The sequence below is a fragment of the Parasteatoda tepidariorum genome, chromosome 1 (assembly GCF_043381705.1).
Source record: "Parasteatoda tepidariorum isolate YZ-2023 chromosome 1, CAS_Ptep_4.0, whole genome shotgun sequence".
Lineage (NCBI taxonomy): Eukaryota > Metazoa > Arthropoda > Arachnida > Araneae > Theridiidae > Parasteatoda > Parasteatoda tepidariorum.
This window is the reverse complement of record NC_092204.1, coordinates 6236048-6263687: the sequence shown is the minus strand read 5'-3', so window position 1 is coordinate 6263687 and position 27640 is coordinate 6236048. Positions and strand designations below refer to the sequence as shown.

General features: G+C 31.6%; 1 protein-coding gene across 1 annotated transcript in view; it reads right to left on the bottom strand.

Moving 5' to 3' along the window:
• Positions 1–27640, bottom strand: part of LOC107449778 (homeobox protein unc-4 homolog) — a 152074-nt gene that overhangs the window by 2083 nt on the left and 122351 nt on the right. The window contains exon 3 of the mRNA XM_016065427.3: positions 3979–4217. Within this exon, the coding sequence (XP_015920913.2) occupies positions 3979–4217 (239 nt within the window). The remainder of the gene's footprint in view (positions 1–3978; positions 4218–27640) is intronic.

Here is a 27640-nt window from a genome sequence, read left to right as displayed (position 1 = left end):
CTGTAAATACATTTCTACTAGTTTTCTGTATTACTAGGGTCGACTGTCTCCTGTTTACTGTAGCTTGTAAACTACCTGAACAGCTCTAGCAGTTCCTTTTTGATTACTTCGCAACTCGTGCTCGTTCACTAGATTCTAAGACATAATAGTTCATTATTTTCCTTTAAGCAAATACGTTCGTATGAAAACCAAAACTGCCTGGCAGTTTCGGTCTATCTACATTGTTTATGCGTATTGTCTATTTTTTGACAGCAAATTTATGCGTTCTCAGTTATTGTTAAATGTTATACAGAAAATAGTTAATATCTCATCTATTATTAGTTAATATCTTTCATCTATTTTTTTTTTTCATATAAAAATATACTGAGCTTACCAAATCTAATAACTTAATCATGTTGTGTTTTCTTTAAAAAATGAATTTAGATCAAGAAAGCTTATCTCGATTAAAAATAATATTTATGCTGATATTTGATGATGTTTTGTACCATCACATTGGTAGGTGTCAGAAATTAAAATTTAGCTCACTATGTCAATCAATATGTCAGTCACATGCCTTAATCCTTGTTTGCCAATAAATAAATAATAAATAACAATCTTAAAATGAAAATGGGTACGTGCGATTGATGAACCTTTTTCTTCGTAAACGTTAAGCAAATAATTTCATAATTCGATTCGATTTTGCAAATAATTTTGTAATTCGAATTCGTAACAATAATAATTTTGATCATTGTTTGTCCAATCAAAATTAACATAAATTTTAATTTATGTTAAGGTACTAAACAATTTGCCAAAGATAAGAATTTATGGTTGCTCACTTATTCGCTCATAAACATAACATATTGAATTTGCAAAAAATATTATATTTCGAATTGATAAGGGCAACAATTTTATTTATGCTTTTCCTCTTATTCCCCCTAACTCCAAAATCGAATATGTAGCATAAAAACTCCAAAATCGAAAATATAAATTTCAAAATGAATCGCGCAAGTATCACTTGCGCAATTATTTCGGTCATCTGTATTTTGATGGGCTGTTGTTTGAATGAAAGAAAATGATTACAATTTTATACTCGAGTAATTTTTAAAACTGTCATCAAATACCTTGTCACTTTTATTCAAAGGGAAGAGAATGCAATTTAAACTGGATTATGATGTCATCTCGTAATCTTATCCTTGAACTTATTTTATAATTGGGTATAATATGAAAAAAACACAACTACTTCGATTTAGTAGGAACAACATATGNCAAAAACGAAAATATATATTTCAAAATGAATTACACAAGTGATAAGCGCATATTTCAGCCATATGCATTTTGATGGGCTGTTGTTAGAATGAAAGAAAATGATTACAATTTTGTACTCGAGTAAGTTTGAAAACTGTCATCAAATGCCTTGTCACTTTTATTCAAAGGGAAGAAAATTCAATTTAAACTTGATTATACTGTCATCTCGTAATCTTATCCTTTAACTTATTTTATAATTGTGTAAACGAATTTTATAATTGTGTGTAAAACTTGTACAACTTGCTTTAAAAGGCGAAAAGTAAATTTAATATTAAAGGGTCCAAACTTCGGACTGCTCTCCTGATCAAATTATGGGGAGACTCTATTTTCCAGATTGAGGCTACATCTTATAATTGGGGAGTCAAAAATATGAATCAGTTGAAAGAAACGTTTTTCAGAGAAAGTACGTTTTTGTGTCTGATTTCGTATCTTAAAATATCGTCTAATTAGTTAGCATATTCGGGATCACTTTCTCAAATCATTAACACTAGATTGCCCAAGGAAGTCATTTTGACTGCTTTTTAATTTCAATTAGAAAAACAATGATGACAAAATTTCTTAGAATTTTCTGACTTTTTGTACAACATATATATACTTTTTTATTGCTAATATTGACTAATAACTTGTTGTATAGCTAAGTGTAAATAATATTAAAAGTTAATTAATTTCTTTATACATTAGTTATTCCTTCACAGTCCAGTAATTTTGACTGCTTTTGGGCAATGTAGGTAAATATTAAGTTTCAGTCTTTCTTGTGTTAAGCTTGAGTCTTAGAACGTGAAGATCCGATCATTAGATGAAAAGTTATTCTAGGTGATTCCTGTTTTTGGAACAATGTGCATACTGAAAATAAGAAATTCTGCATTCGTCGTTTACTCCGATTTAAACAGGAACTTGCTGATTTATTTGAGAAAGGACTTCTTAGAATTCATCTCGTATGAATAGTTCTGTTTTGATGGCGTGAAACGTTTTAAAATTTATAATAGAACAAACAGTATATTTTCCAGTTCTTTCTGAAAATGTATTTCACATACTGGGTTGTTAAGAGAGGTATTCTGTCAGAATATCTCCCCGCATTTCTCGTTTCATTTTAATACTTGAGTAAGTCGGAGTGATAAAAATAAATGGTTCCGTCTCTTTCGATTTAGTATACTGAGAGCTGTTTAAATCGTCTTCAAACAGGTGAAGTCACTCTATGAACATTTCCCGCTTTTTAGGGAAGAAACCGTCTTCTTGGATTTGAACCATTTGTCAGGGATGCGCGTGACAGTCCCCTTAAATTTGTTTACTTATTACGAATGTTTTTTGCCCGGGAAAATAAATAAAGGTATAAATAAATAGCACTGCTCTAATTTTGCATATTTTTATAATCCCGAATAAATAAATTTTGAAATAAACTATTTAAACTTCATTTATGGAATAAATTTTCTCATGAATAAACAAATTAAACTTAATTCATGGAATAAATTTTCAGATAAATGAACAATTTAAATTTAATTCATGGAATAAATTTTCAAATAAATAAACAATTTGAACTTAATTCATGGAATAAATTTTCACATAAATAAACAATTTAAACTTAATTCATCGAATAAATTTTCACATAAATAAACAACTTCAAATTAACGCACTTTTCATGTTTTAAACTATTTTTCTGAAATGAGGTTATCTGGAATTTAAAAGGGATATGTGACTTAAATATTTAAAAAAAATTCTAAACGTCTCCAAATTTGGCTTGATTTTTCTACACGGATGAAAATTATTAATTGTGTTTTCCAAAAGTCTTTCGAAAAATAATTAAAAAAAATCCCACTTGTTAAATACTTTACCCTTAAGACGAACTATAATTTTAAACTATGTTTACCATCATGCAGGCTTTAGAACGCACAAAACGAACTTAAATATTTAAGAAGTTATTAAACGTTTCTTAAAAATTGCCAATTTCGCGACATATTACCCCCCCCCCCNTTACCCCCCCCCCCTCATCTGGATAAAAATCAATCTATAATTCTAAATTTTGGCAAATTTTGATTAGGCCGGATAATCCATCATTGGATTCTTAAAGATATAGTCTGAGGCTATACACAGTACATCCACACAGTAAACTCATAGCAAGAAAGCGTTATTTTATATATATGCGTTATGGAATAGCAAGAAAGCGTTATTTTATGCGACGACAGAGAATCTTCGATTGTATTGTCCATTAAAATTTCAAGACAAGGTGGATTTTAGCTGAGTATACAAGACTTTGCGAAAAGAAACCTTATAATTATCTAGATTTAAGATTATTTTCCCCCTAAGACTAAATTTATTCAAGGATCTTTTAACGTTTGAAAACCTTAAGTCAACTTCGATTTAAGGTTTTTATTTAGAAGGTTGGTTCTCAAGGTTTTGCATTAGGGTAACGTGAGTAGAATAGAGCAGATTGCCACAGATCTCGTTCTAAGGTTACAAGGTTTATACGTAAACCGCACAACAAACCTTTTCTGGTTTACATTAAAAGGTTTTTTCTGAGTTAAAATATACCTTATTTTGATATCTTAGATAGAATGCCTTGTTTTTTAAGATTAATAAAATAAACAGGATAAAGTAACCCGATAGTCTTATTATTAATTCTAATCACTAACGCCACCTAGTATTTATTTAATTTGAGTTGTCAGAAAACATTAAAATTTTTGTTATTAGTTTCTTTACCTTAGACTGGCAACATTGACTCCTGGCTTGACTTTCGCTTGTTGCAGTCTCTTTGCTTGTCTCTCCAGTTGCTTCCTGAGTTTCTTTTCTCTCCGATCTCTTTCTCTCTTCTCAATCTCTTCTGGTGGAATAGGATCTCCGGAACATGTCTGGGGGTGTGCATTGTGTGCCGGCCTGCCGGGACCTTTCTTTGTGTTTTCTTTCTTCCGCCACTTGGCGCGCCTGTTTTGGAACCAAACCTGCAATGAAAAAAAAAATGCCTGATCAGTGACTTAATTGGCACCGGATATGCAAAACTCATAACACCTTTGAAATTTCTGTAACGCTGTTTCCGCGTAGATTCCATTATTATTAAAAATAATAATAATTAATAATTTTTGGGGTGGATCCTAGAATAGCCCACAACGTAGTGATTTTTTTAAATCTCGACAAGCAAGTTTTTGAAATCTGGCCAAACTAATTTTCCGGAAGATATTGTAGGGAGATTATTTTGAACGTCCGATTACACCAGGATCACACCGTCAAAATTCTTAAACCTGATTGGTTGTTTGATATGAAAACCTACGCGAAAGTTGAATTTCGTTAGAGAAATGGTTAAAGGGTTTATTTTTTCGCCATTTATGGTTTTAAATTTTTTATTTTTTTTAATAATCACAAAGCAACGTTGATCCTAGTAACTATCACCAACTTTGCGAGATTTCAGAAAATCGCTAATATATTCTAAGATTTTAACTGATTTTTGTTCTAAGTATCAGAACTTGTCAAATTTTTGTGTCTGATTTTAAGCTTAAACTATCATATTCATACATTAATTAGCGTATTAGCCCTAACCCTGAGACCCTGAAACCCTTAAGACTGAGTTGACTAAAATGAAAATCCGATCATTAGATCAAACGTTATTCAAAGTGTATATTTTTTCTTTTTTTTTAAATTTTGAGCACTAGGTGCTGTAATCATCCCCTTGATAAACATTTTTTGCAAAATAAATAAATAAATAAAAAAGGAAGACATAAGCATACTCACGATAGCGGTTGCAAATTAATATTTAAGCGAAGAAAAAACGAAAACTGTAATAAAATGAGATGAATCAAAGGAAGGCTGAACTGGAAACATCATGTTCTATGATTTTGTGTTTTATAGTAAAAAAAAATAATAACTTAAAAATAACTATCATCTTAATTAGAAAAACAAATAAATCTGAAATAAAACAGTATTGAGATCCGAATAATAATCAATAATTATAAGCTGATCTTTACATTACGGAATACCTAAAAGATAATTAAAAAATAATAATAAATCAGAGCATAGAAACTCATAAATAGCATTTTACATCTAACAGGAAAAAAGGAAGGGGGGAGGGAGCATAAGGAAGAAAAAAAAGTAAATAAATAAGCCATTAAAAGGCTTGAGAGGGGAGTTGAGGTGTTATAACTAAATGTCTTTGTTAGAGAATCTTGTGATAGGTTAATTAATTATGTCACACCTTTCGATTCATCACTGTTGGGGCGGGTGTATCTACCTCTTTCCCTCCCCTGACAGGCGAAACAAGGGAGGTTGAGTTTTGGCGGTTATTTTTTACGCCAGAATGCAATTAGAAGGTAGGGCCCCTTTCCCCTCTTTTACCACCCCGCCATCGTGCTTTCATTCCCCCCCCCTCTCACTGCTTTAACCCTATATTCATATTTAGGATAAACCGTGCAATGCTTTGCAGTCTTATTTAAAGGTATAACGCAATAAATGAATTCTTATTTAAAGGTATAAGTCAATAAATGAATTCTTATTTGAAGGTATAACGCAAAAAAACATTGAAAAAACATTTTGTTGAAAGCAATGTACATAATTTGCTTATAAAATTATTAACTAACAATAATTCAATAGTCTCCTAACAACGAAGGGCTCTACACAGCGAATTTCTCCCAAGAACAACATTTATATTGTAGCATTACTCAGAATGTACACCATATAATAAAGTCCGCCTATATCGAATTTTTCAGTAGTTTATCTTTTTGATTTCCTTTATTTTTTAAACAATTTAAAGGCTTGGAATTTGTGTGCAACCAATTTGCTTCTGAAATTACTTGCATTATTGATCCTAGCATAGCATAGAATAATAATATGGAGGATTTCTTAACTTTGCTTTATAATTTGATTAATTTAATCCATGTTATTTATTTTTTATATACTTTTGAGTATATAAAAAATGGACTTAAAATTCTGTAGCATTTTTTAAAGTAACTGCAAAAAAGAAATTTTTGCATCCACTATAAACTAACGACCCACATTTTCATTTGTCCACTATAAGTGTATCAAATAATATTAGTTTAATAGCAGTTCAGATGAGATCGCTAAAAAAGACAACCGAGTTTTCATTGGCATACACTGGGCAGTGGCACTTGACCTTAAAAAAGCATTGACGTTTGGCTTACTGTTCAATGGCACTTAAATAGACCTAGTATATATTTCGGATATTTCCCAGAGCGAATATGTTATTGTCAACATTCACCGCTGAAAGTCAACAACCACCAATTTCGGTCATTCATAGTAACATATATAGTTGAATCCCGGTTTAACGAACTCCTATTTACCGAATCTCGCGATTTAACGAATTTTATGATGTTAATGAAGTAGATTTATTGCAAACAATGAATATCAACTATGACACAGAAGTCGATGATTATGAATCTTCAATGAAAACTGTTACTTTTTCTGATGCTTTGGAAACAGTGAAAACTTACCCAATGCAACAAGATGTAAATTTCTTCTTTTCATGAATTCGAAAAATAACTTTTTAAAGTAAGAAATCGGAGAAATAAGCAAACTTTAAAGCTTTAAAATTTCAAATCAATCAGCGCGTAATCATTCGTTGTATTTTAAGTTCCTAAATAAAAAGTGAAAGATTTGTATTTATTTTGGGTATTTGCTTATTAGAGATGTTCGGATATTCCATAAGGTTAGTCAATTTTTAATTGATTTCTCCTCTCGATATTACGAATTATCCTCGATTTGGCGAATAATATTTTCGGTCTCTATGAATTCGTTAAGTCGGGGTCCCACTGTATAAACGTTATACCCAAGTAAAATTTTTTGACAGTTCTCCATTGATGGTCCAACGTAACATTGATGAACGTAACTTGATGGTAACCATCGTAACGTGATGGTAACCATCAATAATTCCATCATGAACCATTATATTTTTTGATGGTAGCCAACCTAAGTAACCATCACCCCAATGTAGGAATTCGGACTGATTATGATGGTCCAACAGAAGACTAACAACTTTTTTTGATGGTTTGTTCGTGTTAAACCATCAGAAATTTCCATCACAGTTTTTTAGACATCAAATGTTGGATCGATCCTGAACAACCATCATCTCAATGTAATAATTCGAACTGTTCTAGGATGGGCCAATGTAAAAAAAAAAAAAAAAATTGTTTTTAGAGTATATTCCATCAAAGCAATTTAGTTTTTCTCATAAAACCATCATAAAAATGTACAGTTCGAACCATCATGAAATGTTGGGTCATGAGAATCAAACTTCGCTTGATGGTTAACCATCATTGTATTAAAGTAACATTTTAAATCATGAAATGATGGGATTTTGCTTTTATATCAAAAACCATGAACACAATGTTGGATAATTATGACCATCAAATGATGTTGGACCATCATGAATCACACCATCAAGAATTTGGACTTGGGTATTATGCTTTGTATTTATATTAAAAATTTAATATTATTGTCAACAATATTTGAGTAGACGTGGCGCACATCGTATTTAATTATAGAACACAAAAAACAAAAAAAACGAAAAGAAATAAATGGTTCGTAAAAACACATTAGCGTCGGATTGAGTGCACCTAAATTGAAAGAGTCGAATGGGAAGATTTGTGAATAAGTAAATGAGAAAATTCCAACTCAATCAACTCAAAGATGTTATCATCTCTATGCATCATAACTGAATGAAGACATCTGGTGTATGGGGCGGCACCTAAAACGTCACTGTTCAACACGGTCAATATATTAGCAAAAATATTATATGGAAGTTGGGAAGGGGGGGGCAGGTATTTTGCGCGTTCACGCTTCGGGGGTAACCCCTCGATCTCTCACGCACATAGAAATCACGAAATGTGCCCGATGGTTGTCTAAGAATTATCGCAATTCTTCTCTCTCCCCCCTCTTCCATTTCCCGTGACAGCTTTTCCTTTGTGAGGATTAATTTTTTCCTGTTTTTAGGAACTCCTTGTTTAAAGAGATTAAAAGTAGCAATGTGCTCAAATTGAATTTTTTTTTTTTTTAATGAGACATTTTTTTAAAAATAAGATTTTCAATGTCTGCCATTTCATTTTCTACGCATTGAAGAATGCATGTTAAAGGTTGTAATTGAAAAACCGTAATTAAAACGTCAGTATTTTATTAACCGTTATTGTCGTTGTCTATAAAGTGCAGAACATTGAGGAGGAATGTTATAGATAGATCAATGGTTCGATGCATTTTTGGCAATTATTTCAAAAGTAAGCGTTGTCTACTGATAATTTTAGATGTTTTTGCAATTGAGTTTAAGGCTGGCGATAAATAATTCCACGCCCTTAAAAAAAAAAAAAAAAAAAAATTCTTAAATGCTAGAAAAAACAACAATTATAACCTACAGTGCCTGATCAAATTATTAGACGCAGTATAATATTCTATGTAAAATCTTAATTATCAGGTGATACTATACAGCTTTATTGTTTTTACCCCACTGAAACCGGTTTGCACTTGTTTGCGTTAGTGCATTTGCATTATTATGTTATTTTTTTAACGTATTGCATTACAATATTAACTAATTGATACACGAACGTAAACAAGTGCAAACCGGGGTGAAAACAATAGAGCTGTATAGAGTATCACATGATAATGAAGATTTTACATAGAATCATATAGTGCGTCTAATAAATTGGCCACGGACTGTACATGCTATTTTCGATAACCAGCTGATTACACGTTCTTCGTATGAGATCATTATTGGATAAATTGATATTAATCAACACTGAACAAAACTGGAAGACATATATCTATAGAATTAAGTTAAAGCAGTTCCAATTTTTATATATTCATTATTATTTGTTCGCCTACCAGGTTGCTTTGCGTTACTAGATTAGGCAAAACATGTTGTTAAAAGTTGATCGAAATAAAGGTTAACTTTATCCAGTACTACCTGAATGTCCGTTCTTTGCAGAGGTTTAAAAGAAAAATAGAAAAGAATCATTAAATCAGTACTGAAAAGCCCTGCAAATTCATTCGCAAAGCTAAAGGACTCATACATAATAAGGCTAAAAAAATTCCAATTATTTATTTATCTATAACTATTTGTTGATTTTTCAAGTGGCTTTACGCTATTAAGTGAAGTAAAACACGTCTTTTTTTTTTTCTTTTTTTTTTAGTTCATCCGTTTGGATTAAATATTAATTCAATTTTTGTTGGTTCCAACTATAATCAATTCATTTCTCTACAAATTTCCTATTCAACATCTAATCGATCGAGTAGTTATCCAAACCAAACGTTCAACAGAAAAAAAAAAAAGAAAACATGAATTTTGGGAAATCGCCTTTAAAGTTTTTACAACTTTCCTTTTCGGTCTTTACGCTTTCATTTTGTTGGCGTGTGCTGCTTCCTCTGCAAGTGACGTGCGGTAGGTGCTCCGAGCGTTCGAGGCGATCTTCACTGCGAATTTTACATAACTCGTGTTACCCATTCGAACACCAATCTCAAGGAAACCATCGTTGATGCCAAATAAGTGATTATTTTGCCTGTGTTTTGGAGAAAACATCCGAATAATCGAATTTAGCGATCGTTTTGACTATTCACACCTTCATTAACTTGTCTTTTGATAGGTCTTCGTATAGTTTGCCATGAATTATGCAAAAAGCGTTGTGTGTGTATATATATGNACACACTTTTCAACTATAAAATTTTTATGAAGAAAATTTTTTTTATTAGTGCCCATATCTTAATTATATTTGGGGAGATTTCCATATAGTGATCTGTGGCAGAATAATCGTCAAGTGTTGGCAACTTCTGGGCAGCGGCAAGCGAGAAATTAAAGAAAGAAAAAAAAGCAGAAAGGGACTAGCTAAAAAAGGTACAATTCGTAGCCACCCATAGGCAAATATCTACGTGTTTTTTTTTTTCTCCAGAAAAATTGGCGAGTTTAAAATCTATTTGCCACCTTAGTGATTGTAGTTGGCGTGACAGATCAGGATACGGAAATATCCCGTTAAATTTTTAAAAGAAAATGAGTTTAAGAATATTTTTTGAGTGCTCGAAAAGTGCTCAAGAGGCTTTTATTTTTTGTTCAAAAATCTGACTGCGCATCCTTGTATTAACTTTATTTAATAAATGAATCGAAATGTTCGATAATATTCGATTCATGAATGAAGAGGGGTTAGTTCTCCCCTCGTTTGGAGGATGCGTGATTTTTATCGGGCAAACACTTGCTGTGTTCCACGTCTGTCTAATTAACCATAACACGGGTATGATGGATGACAATCACGCCAGACATGAATCGAGGCGTGAATTCTGGCCAGATTGAGACATTAACCACCTCTCCTGATGACACACGCAGTAGGGTTAGATTGACACCAGGTATCTTCTGCACCACCCTCCCTTTCAAGTGACCAACTCCCCTTTTTCCCCAATCGAGCAATGAATATGGGTACCTTAAACAAAAGGCTTTTTGGGTAATATACAGTGTGCGTATCAAGACCGATATCGCTCATACTTTGTATTTTGCCACGCAAAATTACATTCATTGAGACCGTGGCCAAATTATTCGACGCACTGTAAGATTCTATGTAAAATCTTAATTATCAGGTGATATTATACAGCTTTATTCTTTTTACGTGGTTTGCACTTGTTTACGTTCGTGTAACAATTGGTTAACATTGTAATGCAATACGTTAAAAATAAATACAAATAGGAAGTATGTAAAAAATCTCCTGAATAAAAACTCATTACATGTATGTTTAAATGTAAAAATATTGCATGTAAACTCCTGCAAAGCATGCAATTTTTAAAAATCTACAGTGCGTCTAATAATTTGGTCTAATTATTAGAATATACTAATATAATACCTGACATAATAAGTATTCTATATTTATATAATATATCCTCTACTTTGTCCAATCGTCGAATTTATATCATTAACCAATTGATACACTAACGTAAGCAAGTGCAAACCGGCTTCAGTCACTTAAAAACAATATAGCTGTCTAGTAACACCTGATAATTCAGATTTAACAAAGAATCTTACAGTGAGTATAATAATTTGACCAGGGACTGTAATGATGTAACAAATTGCATCTTTTACAATTCAAGCAACTAAATAATTAATAAAAAATTATTTTTCTTTGAAAAAATTAATTTTATAATTGTGTGCTAAAATTTTTCAATTCGCCTGAAAAGTTCGTCTAGGTAAGGCGAAATACGCAAAAAATAAAGACAAACTTTGGACCGATATAAAGACAAAATGCTTCAGTCCAAATTATTGGGAATATATTTGCCAACTGTTCCTACAGTCCTATGGCCAAATTATTAGACACACTATAAGATTCTATGTAAAATTATAATTATCAGGTGATACTATACAGCTTTATTGTTTTTACGCGACTGAAACCGGTTTGCACTTGCTTACTTTCGTGTATCATTTGATTAACTGTCACAATAAAGCCTTTAGCAAACAACCTGTGCACTGTGAAAATGAAAATCTTCATGCATTTTATTTTACCCATTGGCAAAATGGATCTTGGTTTGAATTTGATGGCGTCCACACACTTTTCAACTGTGTTCAAGAGTAATAGTAAACAGTGCGCATGCGTCGTCATTGCATGCGTTGCTATGGCGACCGTTGCTGTTTTTTCTTTTTATTTTCACTATACTAAACTGCAATGTTTCTTGACAATGGAGAAATATGCTGAGGGAAAACGAAGAAAATAGTTCCTGGCGCGATGTCTGTATTTCGAGGAAAATTACGCATTTCACAATAGAAATATGATAAGTTATCTTAACCCACACATATATAGCGTTAATTTGCTATAATTTTCTTAAAATTTTATATATTTTCAGATTTACGAGCGGCGCATCGCGGAATGGTATCTTTATTTAGTTATATTTCTTCTATATAACGACTGAACTTATTTCTCCTTCTTCCTCCGCCAGCCGTGACGTCATTGTCAAGAAACTTTGCATTCTAGTATAGCAGGCATTTTTAATGTGTTTACATAATAATAATTTAAAGTATTTTTATATTCTTTTTATCATTAACGTATAATTAATGACTTGACGGTGATTTCAATATGAATATGAATGCTGAAGAAGGATAAGTATTTTGTGAAGTCTTAAAACACGTACATAGGCAGAATTTGAAATACCAATCGGACGACAAACATCAATTGAGACTGCTTTTGCAACCCATGATTTGAAATGTTGTGGCGTTTAACGGAGTCAATCCAGTAAAAAAAAAAAGAAAAAAGAAAAAAAGAAAAGGATTTGACCACTGGGTAACCACTGATCGTAAAAAGGCGATCACAAATTTTTATTTTTCTGTTAATTTTGATCAAAATCAAAACCAGAGCACGTCGGTAAAAGATTCTGTGCTTTTTTTAAAATTTTCCTTTTTATCAATTCTAATCTTTCACAGGGAGTGTAGCGTTTTTAAAAAGTGCTGAAAGGTGCCTATTTTCGTTATTTAAAAGCTCTTAAAGGTGCTTTTATTTATGTTTATTTAAGAAAACAAGAAAGTTAATGCTAAGCGCCAATAGGAATCTAAGCGTACATATATTGGAGTATCAATTGGGAGTACTCTCAAGTATTAGTACGCCATGATGGAATTAAAGAAGGATTCATCGCAGTTTTCATCAATAAATCATCCCCAAACGATACCTGTTTTCACTCTACAGATAGCAATGAGCAGTTATTAGGATTTTCCATTATGGGAAAAAACCTTTCTCTCTCCAAGGAAACCCCAACCGACCATTTATGATCGTAAGGAAATGTTTGCAAAGGATGGGAGATATTCCAGAATGTTCTTTTTAGAACGCCCTCTACGATAGGATGTCCTTTCTAATGATCCCTTCTCTCGCATTTAATGGGGGACCTTCCATCGCATTGAAAAACGGATGCTCTTCTATAAAACAGTTTTTGTGGGCAGGACCTGCAAATAAGATCATGGTTCGTTCCCATTTATTTCAATCTTAAGTTTAATGGATCCGAAATGTTCCAAGACTATGGGGCCTTAAATGACCAACCTTCTTCCAACGCCGAACCCTGACTAAACAAATTAAGTTCATTATCAGCTGTGAATACACTAACGAAATACTATTAAATTAAACTACTTACTGTTACTACTTGACTACTATTATGTAAAATTATTTTCTGTCTGGAGGTATGGTAAATTTTGTATGGATTTGACGAAACTTGAAAAATAACATTAACTATTATAATTAAATATATGTGAACCATGAAGGTTGTGTCCCAGTATATAATAATCCGAGCATTAAATTCAGTTAATATTAATAAAATAATTATTCAGCGTGATCCACTTTTTATTTTTAAGTATAGCACTTCCGAAATGGGCTGTAAAAAAATCTGGGAAATAAGCTTAGAAGTCCTGATCCGGGAAGCGTTTTAATTCTGACATCCTTGAAATTTCGTTTCTTTAGTTTTGGATAAATCCTGCAGAAATTTTGTTTCTGTAGCTGAAAAAAATTGCAAAAGGAACGAATTATGTCGAAGACATAAAGCATTTCGAACTAGCATTTTAAAAGTTGTTTCTAAAATTTTACAGTCGAGTGCTTACTTCTGTGTTGTTTTGAAACATTTTAAATGAAATAAAGCAAAACAGTGTGAATAAAGCACAAATATATAGTAATTTTTGCTTCGTTCACGTTGCCCATTTATTTTTATCGTGTATTTCTGTAGCTTTATTTGTACTTAATTCACGTTGTTCCATATATATTCCAAAAAAAGATACAGTATTCTTTATGCTGCGTAGAATAAAGCAAAACAACGTGAATAAAGCACAAATATAAATTTTTGCTTTATTCACGTACCTCATTTCTTTTTTATCGTGTATTTCTGTAGCGTTATCTGTGCTTAATTCACGTTGTTCTATATGCATTTTAAAATTCTTTATGGGACGTAGAATAAAACAAAACAACACGGATAAAGCACAAATATGTATTTTTGCATTATTCACGTTGCCCATTTTTTTATTTTTTTATCGTGTATTTCTGTAGCTTTATTTGTGCCTTATTCACGTAGTTCCATATATATTCCAAAATTCTTTATGATACGTAGAATAAGGCAAAACAACGTGAATAAAGCACAAATATATATTTTTACTTTATTCACGTTGTCCATTTCTTTTTTTTTTTATCATGTATTTCTGTAGCTTTATTTGTGCTTAATTTACGTAGTTCCATATATATTCCAAAAAAAGTTACAGTATTGTTTATGATACGTAGATGCGTATATAATACTTATATGTATATAATGCATGTACGTATACGTGTATACGTTGTGATTCGTAGATACGATTCTTTATGATAGGCAAAACAATGTGAATAAAGCACAAATATATATTTTTATTTTATTCACGTTGCCCATTTATTTCTCATCGTGTATTTCTGTAGCTTTATTTGTGCTTAATTCATATTGTTTTGCTTCGTTCTATGTATGATAAAGAATACCGTATCGTTTTTTGGAATGTAAATAGCGTTATGTAATTCACGTTACATTACAGGAGTTATTAGATTAGGGTACTTTTAAGAGGAAAAGGACTGCAAAGAAAGAAGAAGAAAAAAAAGGAAACAACCTGACTAAATTATATGTGGGCTCACGGATTCGTTAGGTTTAGTTTTCTATATTTGCTTAGTAGTCCTTTTTGACATTAAAGCTGGAACTACGATTAAATACCCTAAAAACAGACTATTACAACAGATGGCAGAATAGATGCCATTTCCGGTGTAATTCTGCCCTTCAAATTGGGCATAAGGAGGAGGAGGCCAGGGTGCTCAGGGACTCGCAAACGATAGGAAGGGGGTGCGGTAGTAGAGAGAGGTCATAGTTCGTTCCTGCCGATCATCAACTCAGTAGCTCAACAATCGCTTATTTTTCTTCACTTTTTCTTTGTTTTTATTTATTTATATTTCGACTGAGTACTTATTTTTTTTTTACGATTTTCTTTTTTTGATTCTGATATATTTTTGTATAGACGGCTATTACTTAAAGCTTAAAGACGGGGTGTGCAAACCAAAGCTGGAAAAAGAAAAGAAAAGATAAAACGAGGTCGAAACGGAACTATTGTTATTAAAAATGATACGTTATTTAAACATTAAAGATATGGTATTTATTTTTATTTATATATCGTTATTTTTTTGTCGTCTCTAGTTAAGATGTAAATAATCCTAGATTTAAGAGTTTTTTTTTAAATATTTTATTTGCATTTGAATTAATTTTTTTTTTTTTTAAATCCAATATACAAATTACAGTATACTCTCGATATCTTGAAGTTGAAGGGATGCTAAAACATTTTCGAGATAGCGAGTTTTCGAGATAAGTTCAGAACTAAATATGTTCTAAAGAGTAGAAAAGTATATTTTAAAATATTACTCTAAGAAGTAGCGTCATGAAAACATAATAACTACTAATGAATATATATGTAATGATAGTTGATTATAAGTCTAAATACAAGAATTATAATTTTATTTCTAAAAGAAAGACAAAAATAATTAAGCATTAAATAGAAAAGAATTGGCTTACAATGAACTTAACAGTGTAGTTTTTGAAAAAAAAAATTCATTTTCTATTTCGAAAAAAATTCGACGTAACAAGATTTTGAGAAGAAACTCTTCGATGTAGGAATTTAAATTAACATTATATGGATATGTAATGCTAAGGAGAAAAATATTTTTTTTAAACATAACAAAGGTTTTCGAGAAATAGAGAGTATATTGTATTTGTTTTGAAAGTTGTTTTAAATTATTTGTTTTAAGTTAATATGTATAAAAATTTTATCAAATTTTCTTAGGAGGATGAGGTTAGAAAAGTTAAAATATTTCTTTTAATTATCTTACAGAAAATATCGTCCGTAATTTTTCCCCTTAAATAAAAGAGAGAAAGAAAAGAAAATATGCCAAATTTAACAATTTGGACTAAATCACTCGCTTTGGCAAGATTATGCTATTCGTTCGAAGCACGTCAGTATATTTTTTGGAAGAAAAAAAATCGAAAATTAAAGATAGTTTACACTAAGCCATACATATTATGTGGTTCACACATACTTGAAGTATACCTCTTTTTACTGAGCCATACATATTATGTGGTTTATACATACTTTAAGTATACCTCTTTTTTATTGAACTATACATATTAAGTGTTTTATACATACTTTAAGTATGTAAAGAGAGGCATAAAATTATGTAAAAAGTATGTAAAGTATTTAAGTATGTAAAAAGAGGCATTTAAGTAAAAAGAGGCATATTTAAAGTATGCCTCTGTTTTACTGAACCATACATATTAAGTAGTTTATGCATACTTTAAGTATTCCTCTTTTTACTGAGCCATACATATTATGTGGTTCATACATACTCTTTTTATTGAGCCATACATATTATGTGGTTTATACATACTTTAAGTGCACCTCATAAAACATATATTAAAAGCATAACATTGATTACATCCATCGAATGTAATTTTAACAGACATTTAAAAAAAAAAAAAATTATATTCAAGATTCATTCAAAAAATTAAAAACAAATCCACTTTCGAAAGATAATGTAGAGAAAAAAAATTTCCATTTCCCCCCAGCGAAATTATCATTACACAGACGTTTTTTTCCCGTTGAATTAGAACTTTTTAATTTTCTTGGGAAAGTGCCTTTTTTTGAAATTCATTGCAATTGTGTCATGTACTATTCCGTGTAGATAATTGGGCAGTTCGTGATCTCTGTTTCTTTTGACCACGAATTAAATCCAGCTTTAAAGCTCATTCATCGCTGAGTTTCTTAATTAACTTAAGAATTCCCGGAACAACAATGAATTGACTCTAAACAAATTATTCAATTTCGTCATTAGTTTCACTTCGATTCTTTTCGGGAAAATAAAAACTCGAGTTCCAATTTGCTCCAAATTGCCTTTTGAAAAAAAAAAAAAAGCTACTTGGACTTTTGAAGTTATATCATGCGTGATTCCCACCCCCGAAAATAAACATTCTTTTTTTAATCTAAAAGGGAGGGTATTTATTGTTATTGTCGTGGAAGTCAATCGTAAATAATTACTCTCTTGGGAGAATAAAATAGACCATTGAACAAGTAGTTATTGGTAATTATTTTAATATTCGTTCAATGAAGGTAAACTTATCATTTGTTTTGCTATCATCATTCAAGGATGAAATGGATAATAAGACTTAGGGATGGGGGGGGGGGTAATTTGTATCATGATGCACAATAAATAATGGAAATTTTTGCTTTATTAGAAAGATTTAGCAAAATTATGTTAGCTTCCGTACGCTTCCGTACGTAAGATTTTACGTAATTGCGCATGCGTCAGTTCTGGTGAAATGCGCATGCGCCTGTGAAAAAATATCAAACTAACGTAAGTTATTAATAATTTTGAGTGGCAACGGAAAAAAGATTGTCGTTCTAAAGATTTTTGATAAAATGGTTGTTTTGATAGAACGCAGATATTTATTTTATAATTTTGAGTTATTTTTATAGCTTTGATAAATCGGGTAGATTTATTGGAAGAACGGAACACATACGCCTATGAAAAAATATCAAACATACGTGAGTGAAAATGAGAGATTTTGCGAGAATCAGTATGTTAAAAACGGAAACGTAATGGAATATCTATATTTAACTTTGACCACAAAATCAAAACAAACATTTACAATGGACGTAAACTATGCCTTGAAAACTGTAGCATATGATTCAAGATGCTTTGCTTTACGTAAAACTGCCGATCTGTGAGCAGAAAAATTAGGTAGATTATAGATTTTGATGAATTCATCGATAAAGAATGCAGCTTGTTATTATTATTTAAATTATTATTTTTTATTATTTAATTTCTTTTAACTAAATTGAATAGTTAAAATAAATATCACTTATAATTTTAAAACAGCCAAAATATATCTAGTTTCCTATGGAACTAACGCAATTGGGTATAATATGAAAAAAACACAACTACTTCGATTTAGTAGGAACAACATATGACGCAATGCTAAACGAATGGAATTTAGTTTTTGTTTATTTAGTTATTGTTATTAGTAGTTGTTGTTATTTGTTTTAGTTGTTGTTGTTTATTTAGTTGTATTTAGTTTCAATAACTTTTCTTTATAATGCAATAAAATCTGGCAAGCAGCTATTTAAACGATCGAACACTTCGTTTGTTTATTTGTGGCTTGAAGTTAGGCTCGCAGAAAATGTCGTTCATGGGTTAAATTTAGTAGGAACAACACAACCTGTGACGTAGGCTATATTATACCCAATTAGACAACCATAACGTTATACAAAAACCAAAAAAAAAAAATTTATTTATTGAATGAACAGATAATTGAAAGATCACACGATTTATTTTTAAATTTCATACATTTCTTTAAATCCGCCTTCCATGTTTTTAGTCCGAAATTAGGCTTAAGCAGAAAACAACATTTAACAGCTATTAACTGTGTGCTTGTAGCTTTGTCTTGGTGGCGTAAATCACGCCAGTATAACATAAACATAATGTAGCATCTAAAATAAACGTGAGCATGCGCAGTTTGCTTTAAATCTTAAGTAAGGGAGAGTACAGAAGCTGCTGACGTAAAAGTGCGAAGAAACGAATCAAGCTGTATTTTTAACAGAATGTCGAAAAACATGCAACTCAATGCCTCAAACGAGCTTTTTTATATTAAGTCTTAGTTTAAAATATATGTATATTTTAATAATTCCAAACTGCAGATACTGTTCTACTTTCATACATGTTATAAAAATTAGGAAGATTATTATTTTCTCTTATTATATCACTTTTTGTTATCCTATCAAACTAGCCGAATAACCATTTCTCAAACAGCAAAAATAAATTAATAAATAATCCCTATATCGGTATCTACCACCAGTACAAAATCAGGTACGTACAAAACTTAAAGACATACAGTCCCTGGCCAAATTATTAAACGCACTATAAGACTCTATGTAAAATCTTAATTGTCACGTGATACTATAGAGCTTTATTGTTTTTATGCGACAGAAGCCGGTTTGCACTTGTTTACGTTCGTGTTTCAGTTGGTTAACATTGTAATGCAATACGTTAAAAATAAATACGAATAGGAAGCTCATAAAATGTGTCCTGAATAAAAACCCTATGTTTAAATAAAAAAGTGTTGCCTATAAACTCGTGCAAAACATGTCAATATTAAAACACTACGGTGCGCCGAATATTTGGGTCTAATTATTAGAATATTCTAATATAACTCTAGATATAATAAATATTCTATATTTATATTATGTGACGTGTAATTTATCCAGTTGTCGAATTTATATTATATATCGTCTAATTTAACCAATTATTACAGGAACGTCAAGAAGTGCAAACTGGTTTCAGTGGCGTAAAAACAATAAAGCTATATAGTATAACCTGATAATTGAGATTTTACATAGAATCTTATAGTGCGTCTAATAATTTAGCCAGGTACTGAATACCGACATTATAAAGCTAAAACAATTCCGTATTTAGTCATTTATTATTATTTGTTGCCTCTTCTTGATGCCTTTACGTTGTCAGTTTAATCAACAACAAAAAACATTTCTAAAAGTGCTTCGTATCAAAGTAGAAATTAAAGTATTTTGAAACACAATAACTTCAAATTAAATCCAAAAATTAACATTACCAGTCAGAATCTTAATTTTAAGAATTAAAACCACATTTAAATGCAAAAACTTAATCAGATATTACATTAATCTTTCTTTTTTCATAAAAAAAAAATCTATTTCAAGTAAATACACTTAAAAGTCCATCTGGGAATATTAAAGGAGGGATAGTGTATTAGCAGGATGATAAAAATAACACACGCGACCACGGTTAAGGTCCACTTATCAACTAATGATCCGTTTTTGTGTATTCATTTATTTAATGTACTTAGAAGGGCATTTTATTTAATCGGAAAAAGAAAAAAAAATTATTTGTAAGGAAGGAGATAAACTATAAAGTATTTTGTAAGAATTGAATTGACATTATGAGGCATTTGTTTTTTTTTTTTTTAATATCTGCCGGACACTTAAGGACGCAGTTTTTATTGAAGAAATTTTGGGGGATTTTTTTTTTCCTTCGATGATGAAATTTGTGTTAAGCAAGACATAATCTCACTTTTTTTCTTAAATTACTAATGAAAGTAAAACGGAATTAGCCGTCCTCTTCAAGTAGCTATTGAAGGTCGGGAGCTGCCTATTTTTGTAACGCGTGGTTTGAAAAAGAAATGCCAGAAATTAAATGTCTACCCGCACAATTAATAGCCAATAATTTTATTAGAATTTTTGTGATCAGTTTCTAGGGGAAGATAAGAGAACATGTCAGGGTGATGATCCATCCTCTGACATCACATAATCAGTCGATAAGATAAGAAAAAAGGGTTGCTAGACAAGATGGGGGCGTGACATCTCTATCTTAGTTTCTGGGCACACCCTTCAACACTTTTATTAATCTGCAATATTTTTTTTTTCTTTCAAGTTGTGGGGATTTCTTTTTCACGCATATCTTCCCCCCTCACATCGATTCACTGTACTTCTAACAGAAAAAAAAAGGAAAATCAGATTTAGTAAAAGCGAAAACGGCATTGTTACGAGAAGCCCGCTATTACGACAAATTTCCAAGTCACAGTCCAAATTATTGCTGTTGTAGTTTATTTACGTAGCAATAGAGCTGCACTATAGGCTATTTTATTTTATTTTACAGCCGTCGTTGAACAGCAGATCCAATTTTGGGTTTACGACTACTAATGCTCTACTCCGTAGCCTTGCAATTTTAAACACAATACAGAAGACAAGGGACTCCTGGATCAGTACGTCCAGAGGTATGATTTGTAATGGGAACATGGAGTACGCGACAGATTTAACGTGCATAAGTCACCATTTACTACATGGGGTGTTTTCGGCAGGCGAGGATCGAACCCACGATCTCTTGAACATGGGCCCAGTGTCCTACCAACCAGACTATCCCGGCCCACAGAGGGCTATTGGCGACGGTCTGGGAAACAACCCTGAGGATGATGCAAAGACATGCCATCACAATTTTGATCCTCTGCAGAGGGGATGGCACCCCCGCTACGGTAGCTCGACGACCTACGCACGAAGTCGAGCACCTTACTGTAGAACAGTTTAACGAATACCAATATCGCACAGCCTCGGTCTTTTCGTACACTGATTCAAGTGGTCAAACCACCCCCCGCACACTAACAGCAGCCAGTGATGCTTGACTTCGGTGTTCTATTGGGTGGGAACAGTGTCTTAACGATCAGTCCAGTGCGGGAACAATCAAGATTGAAATATGAAAGATACAAGACTTTTATGCTTATAAAAATTTCTAACCTTCCACGATGGGATAACTGCAAGTGACGTAATGTGGGTATCTCGATCCTGATAGGTTGCTGAAACGTGGCATTTGTTTGCGTTAACAACTGTTCGTTCAATTCTATTTCAAGTAAGGCAAGCCCATCAAGCATCAATTCTCTTACATTCTATATTCTTGCGCAAAGATTTCAATACTTTCACTATATGTTTCTTATTTAACACAAAGACAGGCATGAAGCCATTTAGAGCATAAAAAATTAATAATTATACATGAAAGTTGCTGGGTACGTCAGCACTGTTGTCGGTGCGAGTCGGGTGCGGAATTCGTATCGACCAGTCATCTCTATGATTCTAGCCCGGTTCACCTCATCGGAAGGCGAACGCTCTATCCGCTGAGCCACCACGACTTTTGACCGACTTTTACAGTAGCTAAATGATTTGAAATTTGCTCAACGCAGTATTTCAGGTTAAATATCGAATCTATAGCTGCTAAAATTTTATTATCTCCACCTTGGAGAATTGTGAAACAATTACAATTAGCATTTTTAAAAACGTATAGCACACACCAGCAAAGTAAACTTGGAACAGCACTTATGTCTTCAAATTCTGCTTTCTTTATAAAAAAAAAAAAAAAAAAAAAGCACGATTGCAATTTAATCTATTATTAGCACCATTCCTAGTTGGAAACTGATTAAAGAAACGTTAACCTGTAAAATTGCGCCAATGGAAAGCCAAAGTATCCGAAAATAGATTAAAAATCAATTGTTGGGCAAGTTTTATAATCTTCGCAGTCGATGTCATCCTTTTCCTAGAGTGTTACAGACAAGACAGAAAAAAGGGCAGATATAAAAGGCATTGCCTGATTAATTAACGTAACAAACAATTAGCGGCGTACAAAGTAATTTTCACTAACACCCCCACCACCGCCACCCCCACACTCCACTTCATTAACTACAAGTCTCTTATCTGTGCTAAAATTGCGTGATACAGTTCGTATCTACTGCAGTCCCTGTATTAACCTTCGAGGAAGGTTTCAGGGACTTAATCTGTTCCTGGCACGCACGCTCTCACCCCTCCCCTTCGCTTTGCAATTAAATCACGTTGTAGTCGAGGGGTGGGAGCCAACAGGGGCGCACACCATCTTGATTTATGGCCCCGGTTCGGCCCCGAAGAGAAATTTGCGGGGGCGGTTCTCGCTCTTCATTGTACAAACCTTGCAGCTTTGTGTTGGCGAGGGTTGCACTAATGGGAAAGCGCGCCAAGTTACGCCAGATCCTCACCGCAGGTCGAAGTTGCTCTGATGTTCAAAAGTTAAGATCCATCATGGCTCTTTTAACCTATATGAGTAATTTTTAAGTTTAAAGGAAAGTTAGTTCAGGTATAGAAAACCTCGGAAATACAAATACTGGAACGAAAAACGAAATCGATTTTTCAATATGCAAACAAATTATGGTAGTATTTAGTCAGGATTGATTTCAATAATTTGCTTTGCATTTTGAAAAGATTTTATTTTTACCGAGAATAAGTAAATTAAACATGATTATTATTATGCAAAAACAAAAAGAATCGAGTAATTATTTTATTAATTTAATTTATTAGCTTGCCAAGATGCTAATTTACCGACAAAATCGATTATATTTTTATGTTTTAGCATCTAATGATTTTGTATATAAAAAAATTATAATGAAATTTCTACTAGCTCTGATCAAGACATTTTAAAATATTAAGAGAAATTCTTCTTTCAAAAATTAAATGGCAAAAATGTTTCCAACTGGAACATAATGCAAATGAAAACCTCGTTTATGGTTAGATTGTACGTTGAAATTAGAAATTAATTGTTGTTTTAAAAAATCTTATTCTTTTCACATTGTTAGATTGTACGTTGAAATTAGAAATTAATTGCTGTTTTAAAAAATCTTATTCTTTTCACATTGTTAGATTGTACGTTGAAATTAGAAATTGTTGTTTCAAAAAATCATATTCTTTTCACATTGTTAGATTGTACGTTGAAATTTGAAATTAATTGTTGTTTTAAAAAATCTTATTATTTCATTCCTTGGTTAAGATTTAATCACATTAAAACTTGCTTAAATTAATTGGACGTTTTCATTAATTTTTTTCATGAATTGAATTATTTATTTTTCAATAAATTAAAGGTTTGATTTGATGTTTACGAAAAGAGGGAATGGGATCCTTATATTGATTTAATTCTTGATTTTTTTTTATCGAAGAAATAATAATAATAATAATAATAAAAGGATTTTCTCATTAACTGAAAGTTAGATTTTAGAGAAAAAAATTTTTTTTTTCTTTTTCCATTAACTGAAGTTGGATTTTTTATAAAAGCCTAAAGAATTAAAAGTTTTCTGTTTTTCATAAATTGAAAGCACAAATCTTCTAAAATGAGACTGAATAAAAATCTACCATTTCTAAAAATTGAACGTTTCAGGCATTGAACGTGTTTAAATATCCTACAAATGGAACAAATTCAAATCACGCATATGAATTTTTTATTAATTCATGTAGTAGAGAATTAATTTACATAGGTTTTTTCTTCTATACATGAAAACTCATTGTATATGCGGGGAAAAAATTGCATCAATGCTTTTATTGGTACTTGTGAAAAAATGAAACGACATTCTTAATTCCCAAGTATAAAAATTTAGAAACTGTGCACAGAAAGCAAGCCAGTTTTTGTGTATAACAATGTAATTTTAGAAGACAATAATTTTAGAATCACCTACAAAAAAATAAATATCTGAAACATACGATTCGGTACTTATCGATTAAAAAGACCACGCGTTGGTAACTGCTTTTTAGTGTATGGTAACCTTTTTTTAAATGGACACGGATATAGGTCCATTTAACCATTAAATACAAATTTTGATATCACGATATGTTATCCAAAAATATCGATATGTTATCCAAAAATATCGATATTTATCAATATATTGCGATATTTTTCAAATTCAACTCATTTATACTATGTTTACATTTAAACCCTTAATTTTGAATTAAAAACCTTTAAATTTTATTTCAACACTCTCTTAAAATACCAAAAAAATTTTAAATAACGAATTTCAATAATAAGGAGGGTTTTGCAGCTTAATTTATAGAAAAAAAGGGCAATTTATAGAAAAAAAAGGGCAAAAATATCAATATTCAATAATACATCGCGATATTTTTTAAATTTAACTAAATACTATTTTTACATTTAAATCCTCAATTTTGAATTGAAAACCCTTAAATTTATTAAAACAAGCTCTTTAAATACGCAAATACCAAAACTTTTTTAAACAACGAGTTTCAACAATAATAAGGAATTTTCAGCTTAATTTATAGAAAAAAGGGCAAAAATATTGATATTTAACAATATATCGTGATATTTTACAAATTAAACTTATTTTTTTACTATTTTTACATTTAAATCCTCAATTTCGAATTAGAAACCCCTAAATTTTATTACAACACCCTCTTTAAATTCGCAAATACCAAACAATTTTTAAATAACGAGTTTCAATAATAATAAGGAGAATTTCCAGCTTAATGTATAGAAAAAAGGGCAGTTAACGCGAAAAAAAGGGGAGGCTTTAAGATAATGCCAAATCTGGCGATAATGTAAAATTTTCGCCAAATCTGGCGATCCGGCGAAGAGAGGAAAATAATCACACCTCGGAGGCGCATTTTAGCCGTTTTTCCTCCAATCCGAGCTCTATTACATAACCTCAAAATGGGATGAGGAGGAGAGCAAATGCTAATTTTATTTCCATCCAGAGATTTCTCTATCGGGAATACCACTGTCCCGAATGATTTAATATCTCAACTAATGTTTAATAACCGCCGCTTTTTATTCATTCGCTTTCTTTTTTTTTTATACACTGTGCAACATTAACACCCGCCTTCAATGAAACACATCGCCAATTTTCGCCACTCTTATATCGCCGCTTTCAATCTTCCTTAATGGGGGGAAAAAGAAAAGATTTTCGAATGAAATTCTCCTCAAGCGGGGAAGAATGAATAAAAAAATAGAATTTCGAATATAAAAAAAAAGGGCGAAGGCGAAAACCGTAATTGGTGGTGGGGTACATACATACCCCCCCCCCCCTTNCCCCCCCCGTTTGCTTATCGGCTAGCTCGTAATGATTGGTAACTTAATTCATAATTAAGATATATTTCTGAATAAGTGCGCCAAATATTTTTTTGAATAGCTTTAGGTGATGATACAGAAACTTTTAAATAGCGCTTAAGTAAATAGAATAAAAACTGTGCTAGGAATATTTATTGAATCTTGTCGATCTTAATTAGCGATAATTATATCGTCCATATTTTGGAACGGAATTTGATAAATGGCTAGCGATGTTTGCTTGGCTGAATTTTACCACCATTCTTCAGTCTTCAGCATTCCCGAAGATCGACCCTTTCATTCCATGAGCCCATCTCTCGTTATTGTGACTCTTAATTAAAGAAAGAGTAAATAAGCACTCTTATTTTAACTAAGAGCCAACAGGTACTCTTATAAGAGGAAGCCACACCAGGGAAGAAACTTTTTGTTGCAAATTCTGTTTCACTTCCATTTACTAATTTGAAATTTAAATTATAAAAAAAGCGAGTTCAGACAAATTTAGAGTAAGTTTTAAATACTGAAAAGAAATCTTTGAAATATACGAATGAAAATAAATTATGAGAATATAATTTAGGAAGTTCTCTTCAAATAATTAGTTTACATTTTTATATTAGGATATTTTTTTTTTCAGCAGTTGAAACTTCGCGACTTTCTCTAGGCTTACTTGAATTCCATGGTGCATAGGATTTTTAAAAAGTGCTTTAAGGTACTTATTTTCGATTTTCGTTTTTAAAAGTGTTTAAAGAAACTTTTTTTATTGGGTGTTTTGAAAAAGTGCTTAATTTTCCCTTTTCGAAAATGATAATTTTTTCTTTACCATGTCGATTTTCGCAACTCATTATGCAAAAGCGTGCTTTTCACTTTGTTCTATTCAACGTTTTTACAATTCATTCGACCACAGCCCATTTTGGCTTGCTTACATTCGGTCCATGGCGTTAAAGCGCCAATCATTTTATATGTTTTATAAAATACTTTGGATTCCGCAGGTGCGTCTGCTGAGCTGAGTTTGGTGAGATTATTGCACTCGCATGTCCAACTCTGTTGCATTGTGCAAGATATTCTCAATTTCCGACTTCATTTTCCACCCTCTGATATCGAACCGAAAAATCACTCGATCTTTTTATAATGGCTAATATGATCAGGAAAAAGAGTTCTTTGTCAGAAACCAGTTCTTTAATCAGGAGAATGTAAAATCTTTGAAAATTATTTTGCTTTTTATTAATACATGTAGTACTTGAATATATTTTTTGACAGCTTAAAAAGTAGTTAAAAGGTGTTTATTTTTTGTTGAAAGATTTGGCTACGCACCTTGTATACAGTTTATCGAGGTTTTATTTATCTTTCTGAAAAATTGAAAAAAAAAAAAAAGCATTTGTAAGCAGCTTAGAATCTTAGAACCAATTGATCTTAAAAGCGTGTCAAGTTCAAATCGTCAGCAAATGATGGATATATTAAATCCATTTAGATATTAAATTCCTCTATAAATTATGTGTGCAATTAGTAGCACGACTATTGATTTCATTAAATAAATCCTTTTTCGTTTAACTCAATGGCTTATCTGACTAACTTTTTTATTTAATTATTATTTGGTATCATAATCTTAACTATTTAGTTTATGCAACCTATAGTTCTTGACACTCGTGCTGACTCTAATTATCATATTTAACTTACCTTAGCGTAATGCTACTAATTTTGGCTCTCTGGTGGCGCAGTTGGTTTAGGTGGCGTTCACACTGCTGGTTGGCGAGCGACGAAAATTGGAGATTTTGCGACGAAACGTTTCTCCCGTGGTATGGCATCCTCTTAACTGACATTTAATTCATAGAAACTTTATCAGTCAATAAGTATTCTTAATTTAACTAAAAGAGTCAATATGGTATAAGAGAACTATTAATATTAGTATACTTTACGAACTTCAAAAGTCACTATCTTAAACCACGAGTTCATTCAAGTTCAAGAATCCA